Genomic DNA, 23656 nt, shown 5'->3' with positions numbered 1-23656 from the left:
TAGTGGAATTGTTGGTGTAGTTGGTTGGTGTGCCCAGATTTGTGAACATCCAACTCTGAGATGTCTGCATCCATGTGTGGTGCTGTATCTGTACAGAAAGCGTGTCCAGAGTACCCGGAATGATCTACAGACTTTGCAGAAAACTGTTTCAACTGGAACTTCTCTCCACTGAAGAAATTGGAAAATGCATGACTGTCAAAAAGAGATGTTGCTGTTCATTTCTAATGACAGTTTTTGAGTACCTCCAGTTTCTCTAAATCTGCATGACTTTGAACAGTTTTAGTGAAACCATCCCTTTAAGCTGTACAATGGAGCCTTGTACAGTGTGTAAGAAGTAGACATGTCTGCCAGGTATCTCAGATATGTCTTTGTTTCATAGACAGGAGTTCAACAAACTTTGATGTAGGCTCAGAATACACTAAATAAGTAATTTGGTGTGTAATACTTCAGCAAACTGCACATCAAGGCTTAAAAGAAAACAAGCGTTTAGCTTTATTTGGTGCAAAAGGGTCATAAATACATATATATATATATATATATGACACTCTTGTATTGATGAAGCTGTGACAGCACAGTGGAAACTTACTCTCACTTTCTCTGTCTCAGAAAAAAAACACTAAACAAAACAATTCTCCATCTCGGTATCAGGAAGCATTCCGGGGCAGCTTGGGAGGGATTTGTCCAGACACAATCAGCCTGTGTGGACAGCCTTGTCCTGGATGCGTTCCTATTCATTTGGTTTCCCATTCTTCTCGTGGATGGCTCACTAATCCAGGCAAAAACCTATTAACTGGCTCTCCAGCTGACAGGAAGAGGCAGATGGACAGTTTGTATTTAAATCAGCATGTTTGGCACTGAGCACTTCAGGGTGAGGAGTCATGTAAATTAGGGTCTAAACATTGTGCATGGTGGGTGAGTTTTTTTTTTGGCCTGGACATGTTTAAAAACAAACTCTCTTTTTAAGATAAAATAACTCTGATCTCTGGGTAACTGGTATTATTTGGGCGAGTGAGGCTTCTCGTTGAGTTTCCAGTGAAACCACTAGAGGGGGACAAACTATGTGACCATGTAATAGGGTGGCGTGCAGAGAATAACCCCACTCATGCAATTTCCTGCAGGTGAAGTTGGTTTGCAGCTCACAATGTTGGGAAAAGTCGCCATCTGACCCGGAAAACAAACATTTTGCGCATCCGTGCAAAAGTTGCAAATTGACGTGGTGAGTTTATATTTGTGGAAACAATTCCAGTTCCCGTTGACTGAGAATGTGAAACAATAATGGGGAGTTTATTTGGTGTCATCAAAAGACAAAAACGCAAGGTTGCACCTAAAACTGAAGGGGACATTTGACAGATAAGTCCACGCTCAACATGGCAGATGTAAGTTAAATATACTTAATTGATTCAGCAACATCGTGGTGGCAACTTTAGATTATGATAGATATCGAATTGTTCTAATTCTTTAGTTTCTGTCTCACTGGCATCCTGTGATCTCGGTGGCACAATCACTTGATTCAAGACAGTTGCGTTTCGTCATCTTATCAGATGTTCCTCAGTGGAATGAAAAGGCTGAATAAACATGCACCCTTTGAAAACAACTTTTTAAAGGTCCATGCCAGTTATTAAAAGGGAAGTGCAGGTTGTTGATTGTAAGATTGACTAAGGTATAATTTTTGTTTGAGGGATATGGTTCCAAAACAGCTGGTGAGTAAAACCCGAACATGATTGCTCCCGTTTGAGGTGTGAACGTCCTGCCCATCGACGACACTTCGCGGCCCGTAAGCGCCAGAAAACCCACAAATGGTGTTGAATGGCCCCCGTATTTCGTCACATGTAAAGCAGCCTCGCAGGAGGGGAGGGGGGGGGGGGGGGGGGGGGGGGGGGACAAGTCTCCGTGCCCGACAATGGGGTTCCTTCTAATCCAACTTGTTTTCACTGTCTTGCTGGGAAGCAAGGGTTTGCACATTAGCACTACGTTAACATGAACAAAAGACATGCATTCCCGAAACTTAGTCTTTCAACACTGAATACCGTCCCGCATGGTCCCGGGGGAGGGAGACCCATACTGTGCGCACAACACTCCCCGCCCGTTGCGCGCTCTCGGAACCTCTGTAATTATGCCTCCAAACTCTTTATTCCGCGTCTGCTGACCAACCCCAATTTGTAAACTGTCCTGAAAACAGAAAGTCCCTTTTCAGATGTTAACACGTGTACGGCTCCGCTTGAACTAAGGTTTCACTTTATCAATAATAATCCAAAAACTTTTAATGTTTTCACAATCTAATGGCAATTCCAGAATCAAACATTTTCTTTGATGAAGCATATTCAGTCCAACGATTTGTTAAACATTTCAGCTTCATTTCAAGTTCCCATCTTTCTGTGTTTGTATATTAGCCGTTCCTCGTGTATATTGCTCGCCAAAAATTGTTGATTGCATGTGAGCTTCAATCGAGATGAATTCTTTTTTAGTACCCCACCCCGCCCCACCCCCTCGACATTTAACCTACGCCACGAGAAATCTTCAGTATTTGTAAATAGTACCAGAAACTTAATAGTGTAGATTTTACGAAGATAATTATACAGTAATTTTTAATTTGTGTAGAATAAACCTTGTTTATTTCAAAGTAGCCCTCCCCACGCTACATTGGGATTTCGTGCGTAAACGCTATTTGGCTCTGTTTCCAAAGCAAACTCGGAATCTGGGAATCTGTTGTAAGTGGCGTGTTGATATTACCTTAAGGGTTATTTACAGGTTTACTGTCTTTCTGTCTCCCCTCTCTGCATGCCCCCCACCCCGCCCCTGTAGGCGATCAGTCATTCTGCTCTCAGATAACGCGTCATTCTCTCCTCGATTACGCAGCGGGATTTACATGAAACTGTTAATTGTTTGCTCTTCAAATAGAGTCAGCTTGGAGCCAGCAGTCTGCCAGAAGTTAAGGACCGACTCTTTGACCTCCCTCCCCCCTCACCGCGCTCCTGTCCGCACTACACAGGCAGATCTTCCCCCTGGCTGATCAGCATGACAAAGCACTGGCCGGAGCCGAGCCTCTTGGCACCACCCGCTCCGTCCCACATCGGAGAACACCACGACCATCAACTTGACTTCCACAGAAATGCGCAGCAGAGTTTTCCGGCCAGCGGCGTAACGCGGAACTCTACGGCCCAACATTGGTCCCTCCACCCGGCTCAGATGGTTCCCCAGCAGCCGCCGCGCTTGGAGAAACACGCGGCGCGCTCCGGACATCTCACTAGTGCCACGGCATTCATGGATAAAACCGCACCACCGCGCGCATCGTACCCAGATGCACAAGATGCCATGCCCAAACAGGAAACCATTCAGCAAGACTCGTGCAACAGTGAAAGTAAGAACAGTAGAACCAGCGATGGCAAGAAAAAGAACTATAAGCGGTACCCGAAACCACCGTATTCATATCTTGCTATGATCGCCATGGTCATCCAAAGATCCCCGGAGAAGAAATTGACATTATCTGAGGTAATTTTGACAATACTTTGTGTGTGTGTGTGTGTGTGCGCGCGCGTGTATGTGTGTGTCTGTGTTTTTCAGTGTTATGATGGATGGATGGCACATGTTGTATTGGGTGCTACATGATGATTTCTTAATTTCTGAAGTATTTTTTAAATTTATTTATGGAAATTGTTTGATTTTAAGGATCTTATGTCTGCTCACCAGAGAAGGACTTTCCTGTAGTTTTTTCTGTTAAATGTATTGACAGTGCACAGACTGATGGTCAGTTTACAGTTTACAAAGTGACACAAACCAGCCACCTCTTGGTGACACTTGAGTGACCACCATTCCAACCATTCTTGGTTTGCTTTGATAAGGTAGGACTGCAGGGAAACCAGACACTGATCTGTAACAGGAAAGTGATAAGATACAATACATGGCAAAATCACGTTTGAGGGAGGCTCTGTGCCAGATTTGTCTTTTCCATAATCAAGGAACAGCTTGTGCTATTTTAATCCTTATTTTAATTAAAGCATAAAGAACAAATTCTACTTAAATGTACAGTGTGTAGGTGGCCTCCATCTTTACAGTCATGTCTGGATGTATTCAGGTCCACTAACGTAAAGCCCGAGTAGATCTATGTAATGTCTTCGGACATAAAATAAGTGCATTTAGTCAGCAGTGTGCCTTAATAAGATTAGTAAATAGTAAGTGGACTATATTTATATAGAGCTTTCCTAGTCTTATTGCCCATTTAAAGCAATTTACTTTACTTACTCTTTTTCAATTACACATTCACACACTGCCGAAGAGCCGTCAGAGGCAATTTAGGGTTAAATTCCTTGCCAATGCAGTCTAGGGGGAAGCTGGGACCGACCGGCCGACTATCTCCTGAGAAGCATCATCGTATGTGCTTATGTGTGACGATGCAGCCATAATAATATATATACGTATTTATTTCTAGATCCTGAAGGAGATCAGCACACTCTTCCCATTTTTCGAAGGAAACTACAAGGGCTGGCGGGATTCAGTGCGACACAACCTCTCCTCGTACGATTGCTTTGTTAAGGTTTGTATGATGAAACTGTATGATCATGGACTATGGACAACTTGTCTGATCAGTGGCCCTGAAGGAAATACCGCTTCATTATGCAGCTACAGTAGATTAAAGAGATTAAAATATATGGATGGTTAATGGTGAAACTGCTCCCTGGGTTGTCAGGTCAAACGCTCATCTGCCTGTTCCCCCCCCCCCCCCCCCCCCCCCCCCCCCCCCCCCCCCCCCCCCCCCCCTCCTCGCCTGTAGGTGCTGAAGGACCCAGGTAAGCCTCAGGGCAAAGGCAATTTCTGGGCAGTGGAGCTGAGCCGTATTCCACTGGATCTCCTCAAGAGGCAGAACACGGCCGTGTCGCGCCAGGACGAGACAATCTTTGCCCAGGACCTGGCTCCCTACATCCTACAGGAACACAAGCCAGAATCTGAGCCCACCCCCGACCCCGTGACCTGCCTGCCTCCCACGCGCTCCGGAAACCCCTCCCCGCCACAGGAGGACTTGTTCCGACCCAAGCTGGACTCGTCGTTCGCCATCGACTCCCTGCTGCACAGCCTCAGGCCAACTAGTGCTTCTGAGGACGTGGATGTGACCACCAGGGACTGCTGGGCTGAGGTTGAGCACCCTCGGCCTTCTCCCCCTCCACGGCCACGCTACGCGTCCTCTGCCCGCAGCGCCTCTGCCAGCTCTGCCAGCCCGGCTTCCACCTCGTCGTCCTCATCTGATGAAGAGTGGAAGGGACCGCCTCTGTCTGGGAAGCGTGTTCCTACAGATGGCGAAGCCGGGTCTTATGGTTATGAGGATTATAGGCCACCGCTGCACAAATCAGCCAGACGGGAGGCCGTCGCACCTCCGTGGGAGCTCCCTACGTCCTACGCCAAATACGCTCCCCCAAATGCGGTTGCCCCACCCAGCATGCGGTTCAATGGCGGCCCGCTAATGCCGCTGCATGGCGGACTACCCCTTTATAGCTACAGTAGTTCCCCTGTTGCACCTGGCCACTTCTTAAGTCATGCATATTGGCCTATCCTCCCCAGTGGGCGAGTTTCTGTTCAAGCCCCTCCCCTCATCATGGACCTGGACAATATGTTGCAGTCTGTGCCTCCAAATAAGAGCGTGTTTGATGTCCTGGTGCCAACAAGTCAGAACTCTCACTCACACCATCAAGTACCAAGTCAGTACGCCCTGCAGAACGGGCCTCCCTTAAACAGGTACCCACAGTACTGACTGACTCTGAGTTACTGCCACTCAAACAAGAGAAAGACTGTCGTGCAAAAACACACACGGATTCTAAACCAATAGGATACAGGAGCTAGATATATGATATATGAAGGAAATGCATATCTGCTGCAACTCTTCCTAAACTGTGACTCAATCATTCACCTGGAGCTCAAGTCATGTTGACTTATGATGCAAAGAGTGTTAATCTACAGACAGTGCTTTTGATGGATTCATCTTTTTGGCAAGATTTTACATTTTTTAGAGATCAGGATTTTTAAATTAATACGGTCTTGTCAGAGTACAACACAATTTCATTTGGAGCCAAACTACCTCAAACAGCTATACAACAAAACAACTATCTACCTCAGTTCTCAGCTCTTTGCACTCCTGATGTTATTTGCACTGTTTTTTTTTTTCTATTGACATGGAATTGCCTATTTTTTACGTGAATTGCTTTTGAATGTCGTCTACCTATTGTGACTGCTGAATGTATTGTTTGATTTTTATCTTGGGAGTTTTTACAATCATGTGGAATATGAAGAATGATGGGCGGGACTGTAGATGGTACATACATTAAATATATGAGCTACAAAGAGTCAAATGGAGTATTTTTAGGGTATCCTGCAAGTATTTTAAACAGAATATAGGAAGGTAAAAAGTCAATAATGTCAACTTTCCTTGGTCAGGGTTTGTACATAAATTTGTTTTGTTTTTAGGTTTTAGTTTGTTCAGATTCTTAAATATATCGGACAGGCTGTTTACTGTGATGTCTTTCTAGTCTTAAATTTCAGTTTGCATTGATCCTGTGCAGCTACTGTATCATCATCTTTACCTGCCAGACAGTGGTGCAGCCATTTGGCCCTAAAATCAGCTTTTTCATTTTTGTGTCAATCTGTGAAAGCTGCTTCACAACTACCAGTATCTACCTCAGACCAGCACACGGTTCCTGTGGACATCCCCCACTGCCGGTTATTTGCAATATTTTAATGTCACGATCATGTTCCAAAGGGAAACTGCTCATAAATGTCTGCCTACCTCGACAGCTGAATGTTTTGTTAGTTCCTTGCCATGTTCCTGTGGTCAAAAGAATGTAATGGGAGTTTAACAGGGTATCTTAATAAAAATGCTGTTTATTTTAACTGTGCCACTCAGTGTTGTACAGCAATAAGTAAACTCCACAATCACAGTTGCGTGTATGTGCATGTCCGATTCTACTTTATCATATGATGCTTTTTTAGTATGAGAATATTTGTTCAGATGATTGTTTAGCCCCGACTGGTTTATATGTGAAACCCTCTATGTCTTTAAAGCTGGACTGTAGTGCTTCTGCACAATTGAAGGCAAAACACACTCTCCCATAACCAGGACGCATATCTTCAAGCCGATGATTAGTCAGTGGGTAAAGAGGAAAGATTGTTCCGAGCAGCAGGGTGCAAGTCTTGAGCATGATTGATTGTTTTACCACTGGAATTGTCATCCACAAATCACAAAACTATCTTTGATCCACAGTCCCCGGTATCTGCACTGGAAGTTTACACGCACGCACGCACACGCACACACAGCTGATTTACATCAACAGTCCAGCAGTCGTCAGCCTCCTGCTGCTCCCACTGCTTACGGCCGCGATCCCTTTATCAGCTGCCTTACGCATGCCTGCACTCCCTCCCCATCCTCTGCTCCCCGATCGTTCCTCACCCAGAGATTGGGAGGAAGGGACGCCACTTTTGTCTCCATCCCCCAAACACACAGACACACGCATTCTGGATTGTTTCTCAACACATCCACTCATGAATTCCCACAACTGACTACAGGTCACTCTCTGCCTTGCCAGGTTTCTTTTTGTGTTAAAAGTTTTGGAGAGAAAAGTTCTATGTGAACTATTTCAACAACCTCCCTGCTTCCTTTACAAACAGCAGGGAATATATTTGAGCCAAATCAATGTTCATGAACAATCTGACCAAACAGATACTTGATAATATGGACATGTCACCAGCATTTGATAAACCATTGCACATGTATTAGATTTTTAACAATTTCTTTATTAACAGGCCCCGCCCACCCGACACAATGTGAAACTACTAATTTCTCAGGAAAAAAATACTTAATTTTGAAAAGTATTTGTAGAAACTGTGTTTATTTGTCTGTTTTCATCAAGTTGTGGTGTTAGATAAGTGACAGTTCCAGTTAAACCAGGTTGGCCTCATCTTCATGTGCATTTAAATTAGAATTAATGTAAAAACTTGAGGTGAGTAAGCAGAAAATAAACGGATGTAGGCTTAGCTTGGTCTTTAGGGTTTCCATAAAATTTTGATTCTTGGAAATGTACATTGTATTATGCTTTATCAAAATGGTATGTCTAAACAGACTCATGGTTACTGTAGGAAAAGTATTGTGATGAACAAGTGAAATGTTACGCTTAACTGAGCAACACATTTTATCTATTACAGAAATGTGCTTAGTTCCATTTAGTTTGTTGTGCACGAATGGTTGTTCTTCTCTCTTGCTGCTATCAGATATGCAACAGAGTGCATTTTCCTGAACTTTTCCCGAGCGACTATGTCAAAACGCAAATGTCTGCAAATGTTGCTCCAGACACTTTCCTGAACTTTTCCTGCCAACCCCCTCGCACAGTAAAATTTCTAGAAAATGTCAGAGTGAGCCAATGAGAGAATGCAGCAGGAAGAATCTCTGGAAGAGTCACATCGAGTGAGTGAGGCGTTCTACCCAGGCCCCATTCCTCGCATGAATGTTCCAGGAACGTTCCTGCTGTTTGTCCAGACCAAATTTCCCGGACATTTTCCGGCGTTCGTGTCTAAATAAAACAGATAATGTGTAGGCCCTGTGATAGACGAGCGACATGTCGGGGGTTGTGCCCACGACTCTTGCCCAATCTCTGCGGTCCTATCCCAAAAGGATAAGCCGTATAGATAATGAACGTATGTTAAATGTCCATTACACCCAGATACACATAATGCAAAAAAGTGTCACTGTTAAAAACATTTTGTCCTTGTGGTATTGACAGTAGAACCTGTTGCTAGCCTACGTCTTGGTCTTTATCACAGTATAATGATACTGCCGTTTTCCTTCCTCATTTTGAAGCATCTTTCCGTCTTTATCAAAGAGCCTCACTCCGTCTTTCCCATCTTTCTCTGTGCTTGTGTTCCTGTGATTTCCTGATCTGTTTCCCTCCTCCCCACCTTTGGCTCGTCTGTTAACGCTCCCTTGCTTTCTTATTTCCTCTCACACTCCCTCTTGTGCCATTCGGTATTCGAATACGCTGCCCCTCTCGAGGAAAGTCTCATTCAAGCGCCTAAGCTTGGACCGAGGTCGACGGTTGGCTTCCTCTTCTCTTCCGTATCCTCCTCCTCCGGGCGTGTAGAGGCAGAACATGTCCTGTGGGGACACACATACGCAAAGACTTTTTCAGTCTCGACTTAGTTAAAAAAGTTACTATCTATGCTTGCAAATTAATTCCCAAAGCCAAACTATCATTTGTTACTATTCTCTGCTCTCATGTGGTGGGTTCTCACGTCTTTTGTCTTGTTTTTAGAATATGCATAGCTATTTGTTATTCTGATAGTGTTTATTTTCACATACACATATGCTGTCTTACCCCAGGATGAAGGCTGATGCTGGCTTTGGCTCCCAGGTTGAGGACTCTGCCGTTCGCCCTGTGGAGCAGGTTCAGCCCTGCTGCACCATCCTCCCCCCCTGACAAGGAGAGACAGTGAGGACAGAAGCTACATCACACTTTTTATTTTTAAAACGCATCACTTCTACTACGTTTATGCCTGGCGTCCACACTACTCCAGAGTTTTGAGCCCCCAAAAGGGAGAACCTTCTGACTGATTCTTATCTGTAGGGACTCGACTACCAGTGGGGCATACCTAGATAATGGGTTCCACCACGTCGTTGATCCAAGATAATAAATCTCTGCTCTTATACTTTCCACCACTACAGTTTCTTGTTCATAGTATTTTCTGCAGCTAAGCAACCAAGTGCAATGTAGACAATCTACTTCCTGTTTACACCGACATGTGCATGAATGGAGAGCTGTGCGTGACGAAGATTAAAAGTTTGTCTGGATGTAGTCTTAGCTTACATAGTGAAAGAAAAATATAGAGACCACGAGTCGCAAATCAAAAAAAGAACCTGGTCAAAACCAATCAATAACCGAGACTCGTTTAGTGAGGAAAATGGCTGCTGAGTACTTTTGCAGTTTGAGAGTTTACCCTGGAGGCCGTAGGGGCAAATGGATCGCCTCTCTGTCAGTACAGAAAGAATCACTTTGTTCCTGAACAGAAGCTTGCGGATCACACCGTCTCCACCGCAGTGCGACCCTGCACCCCCTGAGCCGGGCCGCAGAGAGAACTGCTCCAAGATCACCGGATACCTGAGCGTCACACAGACAGGAACCCACGTACAGATCAGTAATATTGTATAAGATGTAAAAACAAATTATTATTGGACTTAATAAATTAACTCAAACTTGAACTGATGCCCCACCTCTTCTCCAGAATCTCGGGGTCAGTGATGCGGGTGTTGGTCATGTGACTGTGAACTCCACTCCGCCCATTCCAGCCTGGCCCCGCCCCCGCTCCCCCGGCGACTGTTTCATAGTAACCAGTACTCTCGCTGCCAAATGAGATGTTGTTCATGCAGCCCTGATGGAAAGAAGAATGCATAAAGACAAGACAGTGAGTGAATTGTCCCTCAAATTATGTTTACATTTTTATGAGACATGAAAAAGAGACACATCCAGCCTCTTACCTGTGAAGCGGCGCACACTTCAAATGCCCTAAAGATGACGTCAACCACCCTCTGAGACGTGAGAACGTTTCCTCCGACCACAGCTGCATCCTGGGAAGGCTGGAGGATCGAGCCGGGAGGGATGATGACTTTGATTGGTGCCAGACAACCCTGGACAAGAAGAGGTCAACAGACAAATCATTTCCAAACTGATATGAACTGTCGTTAGACAGAATTGAATATCACTTTCTTTCAAGCATTTGAGTTTATTCTCAAGTGCAAAAAAAATTACTACACATACAATGAAGTGTCAAATCTCTCATGTAAAAAACATGGATTATTGAATTGATAACATTTCACCAAGTATTTTACCACTGCTCTCTGTGACGTTCAGAAATGATCGCACAACCCCCATAGGGGGTAGGGAACCCCAGGTTGAGCATCCGTGACTTAGACCGAGCCAAGAGTTGCTGAAATAAAACCTCTTTACCTGATTGAGCGGGATGTCCTGTCCGACCATGCAACGCAGGCAGTAGATGAGGGCAGATAGGGTGATGGCCCGGGGAGCATTGCAGTTCCCCCACACCTCCGTCCCAGTCCTTGTGAAGTCAAACACTGCACTGCCCTGTAATGATGGAGGTTTATGATTTTTTTTAAATGAACGTAAATTTGTAATGTTTACATTCTAGTTTTTCTATTTGATCAGTACATTGTGCAAGACAAAATTATAATTATCCCGGGGAGATTCCCACTGCTTACCTCCTCTTCATTAATCTGGACCCGCAGCCTGATTGGCGTCCCATCATCCATGAAATCCTCCGACTCCACCTCCAAGGATCCCGTCTGTTGCCGTCGACGACGAGCAAAGTCTCTCAGCATGTCCCTCACAGCCAGCTCAGCATTACTCTGAAACAGCAACACACAAAGGCTGTAGTGGTGCAACACAACAGTAATTAAACCCCCCCCCCCCCCTTCTCCAAAAACAAACTTTCTGTTACATTTTTTACCCTGTTAAACACCGGGACACACTTACCTGAATGTACCCCATATAGGCCTGGACCACAGCCAGACCGTAGCTGTCGATCAACTCCCCCACCAGCTGGCTGCCCCTCTGATTGGCTGCCACCTGAGCCCGCAGATCTGACAGGTTGTCATGGAGATTACGAGTCCCAGAGCAGTCTGGGTACTGGGCTGGAGCCATCAGAGCTTCAGTAACCGCTGATATGGAGAAAGAAGACGAAAGCAGAGGGAGGGATGCGACATTGGGGAAGAGAGGGACAAAGAGAAAATCATTATGGGACAAAGAATGAAAACCTCACAATTTTTTTAAACTGCTTGGCTCAAATATGCATTGTCACTGGCATAATAATGTCTCTGTCAAATCCGCTGAATATTTACAATGAAACACTTTTTTTTTTTTTTTCAAAATTTTTTTTTTTAATTTTGTTGAAAAGATACAGCTCTGAATTTATCTGATCCGTCCTTTCATCAGTCTCTCACATTGATTCATCCCCCCCATCTCTTACCCTCTTCCTGGAAGACCCCTCCAGTGACAAGTTTGAAGGAGAAAAACACAGCGCCCTCCTGCTGAAGGGAGGTGGAGTGTGGGGGCATGGACCCTGGAGTCATGCCACCTATGTCGGCATGGTGCCCTCTGCTGGCTACAAAGAACACTGGGCGGCTCACTCCTTTTCTAAACACCTGGGGTGAGAAGAGGGAGGAAGAGGCCAGTGAGAAAAAGGGAAAGGAGAAGTATGCAAGATAAAAAAAGAAAAAAAAAAGAGTGACACTGAGGAGAGCAAGGAGGCAGAAAGACAGACTGACGGGTGTGATGACTGTGAGGTCTGGAAGGTGGCTGCCCCCTGCACACGGGTGGTTACTCAGAATCACATCCCCTTCTCTCAGCTCGTTCCCCAGTGATCTGATCTGCTCAGAGAAAGAGAAGGAAAAAAAAGAACAGTCATTTACGTAACTCTGCTTAAACAGGCAGTGTTGCTTTAGCAGCAGAACTCCACCCACATAAAACATACACCGCTGCAACTCCCCCTACCTGGTGCTGGACAGTCTCTTGCATGGCGCCCAGGTGAACAGGTATGTGAGGTGCGTTGGACACGAGGCCGCCGTCGGGTCCGAACACGGCACAAGAGAAGTCGAGGCGTTCCTTGATGTTGGTGGAGATGGAGGTCCTTTGGAGAACTCTGCCCATCTGCTCTGTGGAGGGAGATGAATTTGAACCTTGAAATAGGAGGTCAACACTGAAAAAGTTTCTCCCTCACAGCTTTCTAACTTCTTTCTCATTCTCCCCTATCCTCTGATGGTGTACCTGCTATGCTCATGAAGCGGTGGGAGAAGATGGAGAGCTGCACAGTGTTGAGCTCAGTGCCCAGGGCACAGTGAGGGTCTGAGCCCACGGTGATGCAAACATCGCCCCCCTCTGTCAGACGGGCCTCACAGCAAGGCTCCACCAGGATGGTGCTGATGGAGGAAAGGGCAGCAACTATAAACTAAATATTTATGCAAGGACAGATGTTCAGGCAGGGTAAAAAAGGGACTAATATTAAGTTCACATCAAAACAATCCGGAAATGTAAAAATTGTGCGCATATCTTTATCTCTAAGTAAAGCAGTGAAGTAACACAACTAAATTTAAGACTTCTAAATCTGTAAATTCTATCATATTAACCAGATTTCAATGTCCTGAGTTTAAAATAATATAATTTGAAATAACAGTAGTAAGTGGAAAAAGCATGCCTGTTCTTGTCGATGATAATGGCTGGTCCCTGAATGTTGTGACCACATGGCAGCTCCTCCCATAAATACACACTGGTGTCCAGGTAACCATCGTCAAAGTAGCACTTGGTCGTCTGCACAGAAGAACAGAGATGAGATAACCTGTATACATATGTTTTTGAACAAGATGATTTTCTTGTTCCCTGGTCTAAGTCAAAGGAGAACGTATGTCCATGTGTGCACATGTATACAAAATGTTCAGGAGTGTGATTCTGTGAAATGAGTCCATATATACCGTGACAGGCTTGGCATGTCCGGATCCCATCTTTGTTTTGTACACTGATTTGATACCAGATATTCCACAGCCCCTCACTCTAATGTCATCCACCATGATGGCTCTGTCAGGGATGGTGAATCCAAATTCCTTCAAGTAACTAGAGAGGATAAAGGGGGTAAGAGAAGGAGGATAAAATATCATGGTGAAAAAGGTTAAAGGGAACATAGCAAATCATGAGCAGTGTAAATAAATGTCAGCCCCAAAGGTTACTAATCTAATCTCCCATGGCAAAAATGACACATTAACTTATTGCATTGTTTGCATACAGACTGTAAACATAAGGCCGGAGACATGAAGGAGTCAAAGTGTACGAGGCAACGACTTATTCACTTATCACTGAGCACAGTACATGGCGACATGAGTGAACAAATGAGCGAGCACAGGACGAACCGTTTGGTGAAGGCGCTGCGGAAGTCTCCGGCCCGACAGGACTGGGCGTCGCTGGGGGAACCGGCAGCGGTGACCATGAGCGCACAGTCGGTGCCCTTGTAACGCAAGTGGAGGAAAACCTCAGTGGTGACCTGACCGCTGAAGAGAACAAGAAACACAAGGCTGATTTAATCTGGTGTCAAAGTGGACTACAAATAATATATGTTTATTTGTCAATAATGGATTCATTTAGTGAGAAGAAGTGGTTCTTATAGACATGTGGTGTTTTGTGGGGGGCTGACCTGTCGAAGCCACGTGCACCGAGCGTATCGTGGCAGCGTTTTGAGAGCTGCTCCACCCTCCGGTCGAGCTCGCCGAAACAGCGCTGCTCATACTGCAGCGAGCATGGCTCCTGCACCTCCTCCACTACGTCAGCCAGAGCCAGGCCGTAGGCCGAGAGCACGCCGCTGTACCTGCGAGAACGCACGTGTTCACGTTACTGCCAGACATGCTGTACGTGAATACGAATGTCGCTATTCCTAGACCTGATCAGGGAAAGGGCCCAGACAGGTCTCTGTCAAATTACCGAACCAGAAAATAATGAAATGACCAATAAAACATAAAACACTCTCCGCTATCAACCTTACTTATGTATGAAGACAGTCTTCATTCCGAGGGCTCGGGCAATAGCACAAGCGTGTTGGCCGCCCGCACCACCGAAACATGCTAACGCATGCTGAGATGTATCATGGCCCTTAGCCTGTGAGGGAGGGGTGGGAGGGAGAGAGACAAAAGACAAGGGAGAGCCATTCATGATGTTATATTTAATATAATAACAATACAATACAACATTAATCAATCATGTAGGCAATTTGGTTTAGGGCACGCAAAAGAAAACACCCAGGATAAAGACATGCTGTGTCAGTGTGATTGTTTAAAAATGCTAAAAGTCTTAATCAATAGTTCAGTTCAAATGGCAGTTCATTCCCAGCGGTTAACCAAATTTAGTGTCAATATTTCAACAAGCTTGAGCAACCCAAATCACCTGCGTCAGAGCTCTGATTGGCCGGCACATGGCCTCGTTAGCGACGTGGATGAATCCCATGGCGACATCCTCCACGCTCATCTCTGACCGACTGTCTGGCAACGCGTGGCCGTGTGAGTGGTTGGCTCCAGTTGTGCTAACCTGCAAATGAAAACATGAAAAACAAACAAATAAAAGACAGGTCTCATTATTTCTTCCTTATAAAAAGAAAGAGCTCTACTCAATAGTTCAGTAAATCTCAGTGCCTGTGACTGGTTGGAAATCAGGGAGAGGTTGATCTCCTGGGTGAGATGACGGAAATGCTTCATGGTCTCCTCCGAGGACAGTGGCTCGTTCTCCCCCGGCCCGAAGATCTTTGGGAAGAAGGACGGGAGGAGTCGTCCCAGGGCCAAGTTTGCATCGGTCACAGTCAGGGGGCCACCTACACAATCCCACAGGCATTCAGTTATAGTTCTGTTCCAGCATAATTCTTTTACTATGGATTTTGTGTGAGATGTTAGAAGTCTGGTATTCTGTCACAGTTTGACGTTAAACGTCAAACTGTGACAAACAGAGGAAACACCCAAGTTTCCAACAGGGTACGTCAACAGTGAGGTCAGAGTCAGATCTAATTTGGTAACAAACAGACAGCACTGCACCAACTGAGAACTGAGGCAAACTTCAGTTATATCATGTGGAACTTGGTTTCAAGCCAACCTTTAGCCTTCACGTAGAAAAATACGATTATCAATGCAATCCTTATCTAGGTCTGGATATGTGCATGATAATGATATTGCGTATTTCAGGCAGCTAAAGGGATATAACATACTGTAGTTAACCATCTACCAGGTCGTGGCATGAAAAGATCTAGGAAGCAGAGACAGAAATTGCAAAAAAAAAAAAAAAATAGAAAAGCAGAGGACAATGAGCTTCTTGTCACCTTTCCTGTAGCATGCCGGTCCTGGATGTGCACCTGCAGACTCCGGTCCGACCACAAACATCCCTGACCTGAGAGGACAGGAGAGGGCGCACAGAGATATAGGGGAAGGGGAGAAAGGTCACAGAATGAGAAAACAGAAGCACTTGAAACAGCTCGAGTCTGAGACTTTGCAAGGTTAGATTCCCCACATCACATTTTCAAAGCTTTGCTAATTCTACCCAGGGGGAAATATTATGTTATTCTTTTAAATTCCAAGCATCACAGGTGCCTCCCCGAGTTAAAGACCCCCTGGAAACCAGGCGCAGAAATTAACTAGTCACTGTTGAAAACCTCATCTGAAGAGATTCGCTCTCCTCCACGGCCGCTTAACAGCAAACTGAGCTGGATCTACTGAAGATGAGTTATCAAAAAAAGGTGAGTATGATAGGCACTGACCTGAAGAAGAGTCGAGACCCTCCTCCTGCAGCCACGGTGTTGATGTCCAGCTGTGGAGCTTGCAGGGTGACTCCAGCTGTGGTAGCCTCAAACACATGCTCATACTGGCCAGCGTATCGACTCACATCTGTGGATGTTCCTGCAGGGACAAGGAAGAGAGAGTGAGTCAGGAGTATATCAATTTATAAAATTTGACAAATCCCAAAACAAAAAAAACATAATTTTTTCTATATCCTGCTTTTGTTTAAGCTGTAATAAAAAAAAACAGAATACAGGCTACCAAGAGGAATAAAGTAAAGTAAAAAGAACTACCAAACAATAGTGTGTGTGTGTGCTCAGTGTTTCCTCTAGGTATCAACAAACCTCCCCCACTCACCGCCCATGTCAAAGCCAATCACAGGCATCTTCTCCATCTGGCTGTAGGAGGTGATGGCGTATCCCACCACACCCCCAGCTGGGCCGGACAGAATGGCCCGCGAACCACAGAACTGATCCATGGGAGTCAGACCCCCGTCCGACTGCATGAACAGCACGTCCACCTCCTGATGTCAGAAGAAAATAAGAGATGCGAGAGATCGCTTCAGATCAAACGGCATCTGAGAGTGACACTCGTTTAACTTACTGAACGCCTCCGGGGTTGCAGTCACCACCTGACTAAAGAGAACGCTGCATTTAGGATCGACACAAAAAAACATGTTGACATGAGAGACTCACCTTCAGGCCGCCCTCGAAGCCAGAGGTGAAGCCTTTCAAGTACTGACGAATCTTGGGTGTGAGGTAGGCGTCGGCGCAGACGGTGTAGCCCCGGGGCACCACCCGCACCATGGGCATGACCTCGCTGGACAGAGACACCTGTGTGAAGCCCAGAGAGCGGGCCAGGGCGCCCACTGCTTTCTCATGGTCGCACCATCTGAGGGAGAGAGAGAGAGAGAGAGAGAGGGAATCATTAAACTCCCATATGTGTTTCACCACTTAAATGCTTCCAAATCCATTTTTTTCCGAATGGAAAGAAAAGTAAGCATGTGCTTTGTTTGTGACAGGGAAAAACATGTTAACCACTGAGAGTGACTTTCTTTTTTCTTTTTTTCACTGATGGGAGCAGACTTGAAGTGAAGGGGGGAGATACACGTGGAAAAACGTGAACTTCCACCTAGTAAAACATTTGGGTTACATATACAGTTGAAAACAGGCAGCACAGACGACCACTCCCACAGAAACAAAGAGAGAGAGTGATGGGGCGAATCGTGCTGCTGAGTATCTATGATGAAAAGAAAAACCTAAATGAGTAAAATAAGTGAGCAGTGAGAAAAAAAACAAAAAAAACACCAAGTATATTTTTTTCCAGGCATGGAGAGATTGTCTGTGAGGGGAAGAAGTATGAGTAAGTAAATGAATATAGCCTGAGTAAAAATGCCTAAAGGAAGAGAAACAATCGGTGAGACTGACGTGTACGAGTGCAGCAAGAGGACAGCCAGGCTGGTGATCCCGCGGGACAAGACTCCCCTCAGGTCTTTCTCCACACACTCAAGATCCAGCTCCTGCCACACCTCCAGAGAGTCCCCGGTGCTGCCTGAGACACACACACACACGCACACCATGAACCAAAATTCACAGATATCCAATTAATATTTGTTGAGCCACATCAGTCAGAGAAGCGATGGAGCAATTAGCAGCTAAATGAACCTAAAGCAAAGAAGTTTTGGATCCAATTAGGCTTTTGAACGAATCTTATAACACACTTATGTACACATAGTTGTATTTTACACCTGTGACGACACGTTTGGCATCTTTCCTGGGCAGCAGGCAGTCGTCTTGCTGGAGGACGACTCGCTCGTCCACTTCTATTACCTCCTCGTACAGCACATCGGGCATCGCGACCTCCTGTTAATGTACAGCGCACGCCGTGGTTATGGGGATTTACATAACAGGTGGACCAAGAAGAGAAACACCTGACTTACAGTAAAAACACACTGATAAGATAAGAGTGAAAACACAACATGTTAAAATTATGTTAACATGAGTATAACTGCACCAGTGACAAGGGACAGCTTTATGTCTTTGGTATACATTATTACATGCATGGATCAACTGTATATGTGAATGGCACTTTGAAAGGGCAAAATAATTTGAAATATCACTGTTTAACTTTTTTAACGTGCTGGATTTCTGACCACTTGCTTCAGCATCAGCTTCATTGATAAGTAACCACTTGAACTGGTCAGGGGGCAAATTCCAAGACCTGCTGCCCCCCAGTCTCTGTAACTGAAGCTAATAACTAAACCTTACATCACAGAGTCCGTACGTCTCCCCTTGCCCAGGCAACTGATGAACGCCACGTTATTCATCTATAAACTCCTTGCACAACTTTGCCTTTTTTTTGAATGGGACATAAGCGGGTCTGTACTCGCTTCACCTTTTAAATTTAAACCTTTTTTTGTGCCGTTTACAATCATGGGTGAAGAAAACGAACATTACAAACCAAATCGAACAGCTTTGGCCGGGCCTGTGTGCCGATGTGCAGCAGGTCCTTGAAGCCCTTTGTGACCAGAAGCGCCGTCCTTTCGCCTTCTCTCTCCAGCAGAGCGTTGGTCGCCACCGTGGTGCCCATTCGGATCCAGCCAATCGAAGAGGTGTCAACGGGCTGGTGGCGAGGAAAGGCCCTCCCCGTTTCCTGTCGACAAACACATACAGATATGCATATATATATATCACATACTGTTCTACAACTACTGTTCTACTGAATGTAATGTTAAAAATGACATGACATGATATTACATACTATGATTCCATATGCTGACTTTTTGTACTCTGTGCTCTGATCGATTAAAATGTTTTGAGCTGCTCTAAACAATTTAACAGTCTCCACATTGAAGTCAATATATCTCCATCTGCTCATAACCAGCCAGCCAGATTATATGAAAGATTAAAAAGAAATTGAAATTCACATTCCTCGGATGAAAGTGACAACCACTGCTTCGCCTCGTTTTTGCGTGGCTTTCACACACAGACAAGGTCACATTTCAGGTCAGTCTTAGCAACCCACCACCAGTAGTTTTTTGGGGGAAGACAAGTAAAGTGTATGCGTCATTACATCCCTCCATCCTGTTCGTCACGCGTACCTCTTCCAGGACTCTGCGGATCCCCTCGGTGGGAGCGTCTTTGTAGTTCTGGGGGTCTCGGGAGAGCAGTTTCAGGACTCTTTCGCGACCGTCGGGCAACCGGGCAAACACGTCGGTGAAGGTGCCGCCCCGATCGATGGCAAAGTCGAATTTCCCCTTAGTCTCAGCCATAATGAGAGGAGGTCGAGAGAGAAAAAGGCTCCTGGTTCTGGGACGGAGGGGAGTCAGAGAGGGGACAGTGGGACGAGAGTTAGAGACTGACAGTACTGGCTCTGTAGCAATGTGCAGATAAGGAAACAGGTCAGACACCTGTGCAAAGGGGCGGAGGAGAAACACTTTTCCATCATAAAAATCAATGCAATGACAAAACTTCTGCGTAGTCAGCCAATACCAAGCTTATATAAGCCAGACATCCTGGCCTGAACCTACGTTCACCCTGGCGCCGGCGAGAGCAGGACGCTTATCCAGTAGCCTCGTACGTGCCGTGTTGTCTTTAGTATTTTAAGTGTGTTTTTTTAAACTTTTTTTCTCTTTATATCGAGTTGCTGGCGGTTGGTCTCAGACCGTACCACATGCCTAGAGAGTTTCTCCCACGCCATTGTTGTTGCTGTTTACGTTCCACGTACCTCATAAATCTCATTTGTAATGTCGTCATTTCGATTTACTTTCTCATAATGTCGACTTTATATTTCATAACTATTACTATCTCAAAATAATACTAATCTATGTCATAATTTAATTATGTTTTACTTTATCATAGTTATAATTTCCTATCCAACCAACCACGTGTGACGTCATGCACTCCACCATCGCGAGACTACAGACACAACATCCAGACGCATTCATCGCCCATCTCCGGAGATTTTAACCACGTCACACTGGACTCCACACTGCCAGACTTTCACCAGTTTGTAAACTGTCCCACAAGGAAGAACAGGACATTAGACCTCCTGTATGCCAACATGAAGGAAGCTTACACGCCCACTCCTCTACCCCCACTGGGAAAGTCTGATCATAACCTGCTTCTGCTTACGCCACAGTACAAACCACAGATCAAGAGACAGTCCACGACCACATGCTCCTTTTAACAGGCTTGATACTCCAGCTCCCACAAACAACGACGGGCCACTTCACACCCCCACCATGTCCATCACCTCCCCCAACGCTACCACCATGTCCATCACCACCTCAGACTGCAGACCACCCCCACCCTCCACACCCATGGACAGTTCAGCCCCCTCCTCACCACCAACCCTCCTCCCTACCATCATCACCAAGGATCAGGTGAGCAGAGAGCTGAGGAGGCTTCGTCCAAGGAAAGCAGCGGGCACGGACAGAGTGTGTCCGAGGATGCTTAAAGCCTGTTCTGCTGAACTGGGGGAGCCACTCCAGCACATCCAGCACTGAAGCCTGCAGCTAGGGAGGGTCCCAGTGCTCTGGAAGACTTCATGTCTCATCCCGGTTCCCAAGAAAAAACACCCCAAGGAGCCGGGTGACTTCAGACCAGTAGCACTGACATCACACATCATGAAGACCTTCGAACGGCTGCTCCATGTCCTCAGACCTCCCAGGTCCACCACGCACAAGATTCACTGCAGTTTGGATACCAGCAGAAGGTGGGCGTGAAGGATGCCATCCTCTACCTGCTCCATAGGGCCTACTCTCATCTGGACAAGGAGAGCAGCGCTGTGAGAATCACGTTTTTTTACTTCTCCAGCGCCTTCAACACAATGGCCGCTCCTGCTGAGAGACAAGCTGACAGATATGAGGGTGGACCCACTCCTGGTGACATGGATTACGGACTACCTCACGGAGAGACCACAGTACGTCAGACTAAAGGGCTGCACGTCAGACACTGTGGTCAGCAGCACGGGATCACCGCAGGGGACCATGCTCTCTCCTGTCCTCTTCACCTTGTATACATCTGACTTCCAGTATAACTCAGGGCTCTGCCACATTCAGAAATACTCGGATGACACTGCGATAGTTGGCTGTATCAAGGATGGACAGGAGGGGGAGTACAGGAGCCTGGTCGAGGACTTCATGAGGTGGTGCAGGTCCAACCATCTGCAGCTGAACACCTCCAAGACCAAGGAGATGGTGGTGGACTTCAGAAGGAAGAAGAGAGCTGGCTCAGTGGTGGGCACAGAGCTGGACTCTCTGGTGACAGTGGCAGAAAAAAGGACCCTGGACAAACTGCTGTCCATACTGGACAACGCCAACCACCCACTGCACAACACCTTCACCAGGCAGAGGAGTGTGTTCAGTGGCCGACTGCTGTCCCAGTCCAGCTCCACCAACAGACTGAAAAACTCTTCCCCCTGGCCATCAGACTGTACAACAGCTCCTGGTCAAGGCAGGGAGGACAAAAGAAAAGGACAATTTATTTCAACCTTCATTTGTACTTTTTCCCGTTTTGCACTGTAGTAATAAGCTAGTTTTTATTTATAGTTAGTTTAATATTTTATTTAATTTTGTATTTTTATTTTATGTAGGATTGATGTATGTTTGTAAATGCTGCTGGATGCCTGAATTTCCCTCGGGATAAATAAAGTATCTCCTACTACTATTGACACATACACACACACACACACACACACACACACAGAGAGAGAGAGAGAGGCTAAGTTAAAACCATTGTCTGTCTTCATTAGTCCCGGTTGGATCACAGTTTATTGATTAACGTTTAGCAACTGTGTCAATGCAGAGCTGTTACTGCACCACAGAGCAGCTACAGGCTGAGAGGAGCAAAACACTGGGCTGAAAACTAGTATGTAATCCTTGCATTGACTTGGACACCACACACAGACACACACACATACACACAAACACACACACCACTCATATACGTATTGTACTGTAAATAATTGTATTTGATTGTTTCATATCTATTTGTACTTTATCTTGGATTCTCTCTTTTGACTATCTATATAGTTGTTGTTGTTGTTGTTTTAAAACATATTTTCCCCTAACATGCCATAACTGTGAAACTAAAAGTGCAGTTAAATTCTAGATGTTGCATTTTTTTTTAAACACATGTAGAAGCTCTTGTGGCTGCTGCTGTGACATTAGCACAAAGTAAAAAAATGGCAGGACAACCTTAAAGGAACATTGCATCACAGCGTATACATTCCAATCGCACAGGAACCCTGCAGGGGAGTGTCACAAGGACCACGCCGCCTCCATAACGTCAGATCACTTCACCTTTAATATGCAGCGAGATTTAAATAATGTAAATAATAATTATAATTTAATAAATGTAGATAAGGAATGAGAACTTGTGTCAGGGTGATCTATGTCATCTCTGAACTGCGCCCTGTGGCCATACGAGTCATTCAAAAGCAACGATAGACCGACACGATGTATTCACCTGTCCGTCCGGTGCTGCACTGGCAGGCTGGCGAACTTTGACAATCCGTCGACGAATTAGATCCACGACCCGCTGCTCTCTGCTCGGTGTCGCTACGACAGCACTATCCACGTCGGTGGGGCCCCCTGTGCCTGTGTGTACAGCCCGCTGGGGTCTAAACTCCGCCCCGCCGAGAGGAGGCGACGGTGATATTTGAGTCTGGGGGAGATGAACGTGCTCAAGCCGGAAGTGTCTAGTGGGAACATGGCAAAATGACTTAATATCTCATACTTATGACTTACTGTTCTATCTTAAAATGTCCATGTGATGTATAATTATATAATATATATATATATATATACACATATATATATATATATATATAGACATATATATATATATATATATATATATATATATATATATATATATATATATTTTTTTTAACTTCATAAATCTCATTTGTAATGTCGTCATTTCGATTTACTTTCTCATAATGTCGACTTTATATTTCATAACTATTACTAACTATCTCAAAATAATACTAATCTAGTTCATAATTTAATTATGTTTTACTTTATCATAGTTATTATTTCCTATCTCATTATTTCGCTTTTTTAAAAAAAATCTCATTGTTTTTACTTGTCATTGATCTTCTTTTTTTTAATTGGCGGAAATTGGCTTCCATATAAAAGTAATAGAATGTAGATGAATAATTTTTAATCCGGTGCTGGAATGGCAGACTAAACATGTAGAGGTATTCACAGAATATCAATACATTGATCGGTGATTGCTAAATAAGGTCAACCAACCATAACAGTCCAAACTTAAGGTTTGTAGGGTAAAAATTCAAGTGGGTCCATCAGAATAC

At 45.1% G+C, this 23656-nt stretch overlaps 2 protein-coding genes across 2 annotated transcripts; one reads left to right on the top strand and one right to left on the bottom strand.

The window, feature by feature from the left end:
• Positions 1–643: 643 nt before the first annotated feature.
• Positions 644–6235, top strand: foxh1 (forkhead box H1). The gene is made up of 4 exons (XM_047329944.1): positions 644–1216; positions 2899–3489; positions 4427–4531; positions 4769–6235. The coding sequence occupies exons 2-4, from the start codon at positions 3016–3018 to the stop codon at positions 5738–5740; spliced, it is 1551 nt and encodes a 516-aa protein (XP_047185900.1). The 5' UTR covers positions 644–1216; positions 2899–3015; the 3' UTR covers positions 5741–6235.
• A 1517-nt stretch (positions 6236–7752) lies between these two features.
• oplah (5-oxoprolinase, ATP-hydrolysing) lies at positions 7753–22975 on the bottom strand. The gene is made up of 28 exons (XM_047329943.1): positions 22807–22975; positions 19437–19644; positions 18797–18988; positions 18084–18198; positions 17764–17887; positions 17032–17227; positions 16694–16859; positions 16318–16456; positions 15883–15950; positions 15209–15384; positions 14964–15104; positions 14566–14678; positions 14221–14391; positions 13940–14077; positions 13508–13646; positions 13234–13346; positions 12807–12958; positions 12534–12694; positions 12308–12409; positions 12010–12184; positions 11517–11701; positions 11243–11389; positions 10974–11108; positions 10505–10654; positions 10241–10398; positions 9967–10127; positions 9348–9445; positions 7753–9127 (listed from the first exon to the last, which is right to left on the bottom strand). The coding sequence occupies exons 2-28, from the start codon at positions 19605–19607 to the stop codon at positions 8975–8977; spliced, it is 3939 nt and encodes a 1312-aa protein (XP_047185899.1). The 5' UTR covers positions 19608–19644; positions 22807–22975; the 3' UTR covers positions 7753–8974.
• Positions 22976–23656: the final 681 nt, after the last annotated feature.

The sequence above is a fragment of the Scophthalmus maximus genome, chromosome 21 (genome assembly GCF_022379125.1).
Source record: "Scophthalmus maximus strain ysfricsl-2021 chromosome 21, ASM2237912v1, whole genome shotgun sequence".
Taxonomy (NCBI): domain Eukaryota; kingdom Metazoa; phylum Chordata; class Actinopteri; order Pleuronectiformes; family Scophthalmidae; genus Scophthalmus; species Scophthalmus maximus.
The sequence above is the reverse complement of the archived record's forward strand: the minus strand, read 5'-3'. Positions and strand labels throughout refer to the sequence as shown.

Excerpts from the sequence above, each read along its gene's own strand:
- foxh1 (XM_047329944.1), top strand. The coding sequence starts at position 3,016 with ATGACAAAGCACTGGCCGGAGCCGAGCCTCTTGGCACCACCCGCTCCG. Across the intron at positions 3,490-4,426 it reads AGAAATTGACATTATCTGAG|ATCCTGAAGGAGATCAGCAC; the intron begins GTAATTTTGACA and ends ATTTATTTCTAG. Across the intron at positions 4,532-4,768 it reads CGTACGATTGCTTTGTTAAG|GTGCTGAAGGACCCAGGTAA; the intron begins GTTTGTATGATG and ends CCTCGCCTGTAG.
- oplah (XM_047329943.1), bottom strand. The coding sequence starts at position 19,607 with ATGGCTGAGACTAAGGGGAAATTCGACTTTGCCATCGATCGGGGCGGC. Across the intron at positions 18,199-18,796 it reads GGCCAAAGCTGTTCGATTTG|GAGGTCGCGATGCCCGATGT; the intron begins GTTTGTAATGTT and ends GTACATTAACAG. Across the intron at positions 12,959-13,233 it reads ATTATCATCGACAAGAACAG|CACCATCCTGGTGGAGCCTT; the intron begins GCATGCTTTTTC and ends TTCCTCCATCAG.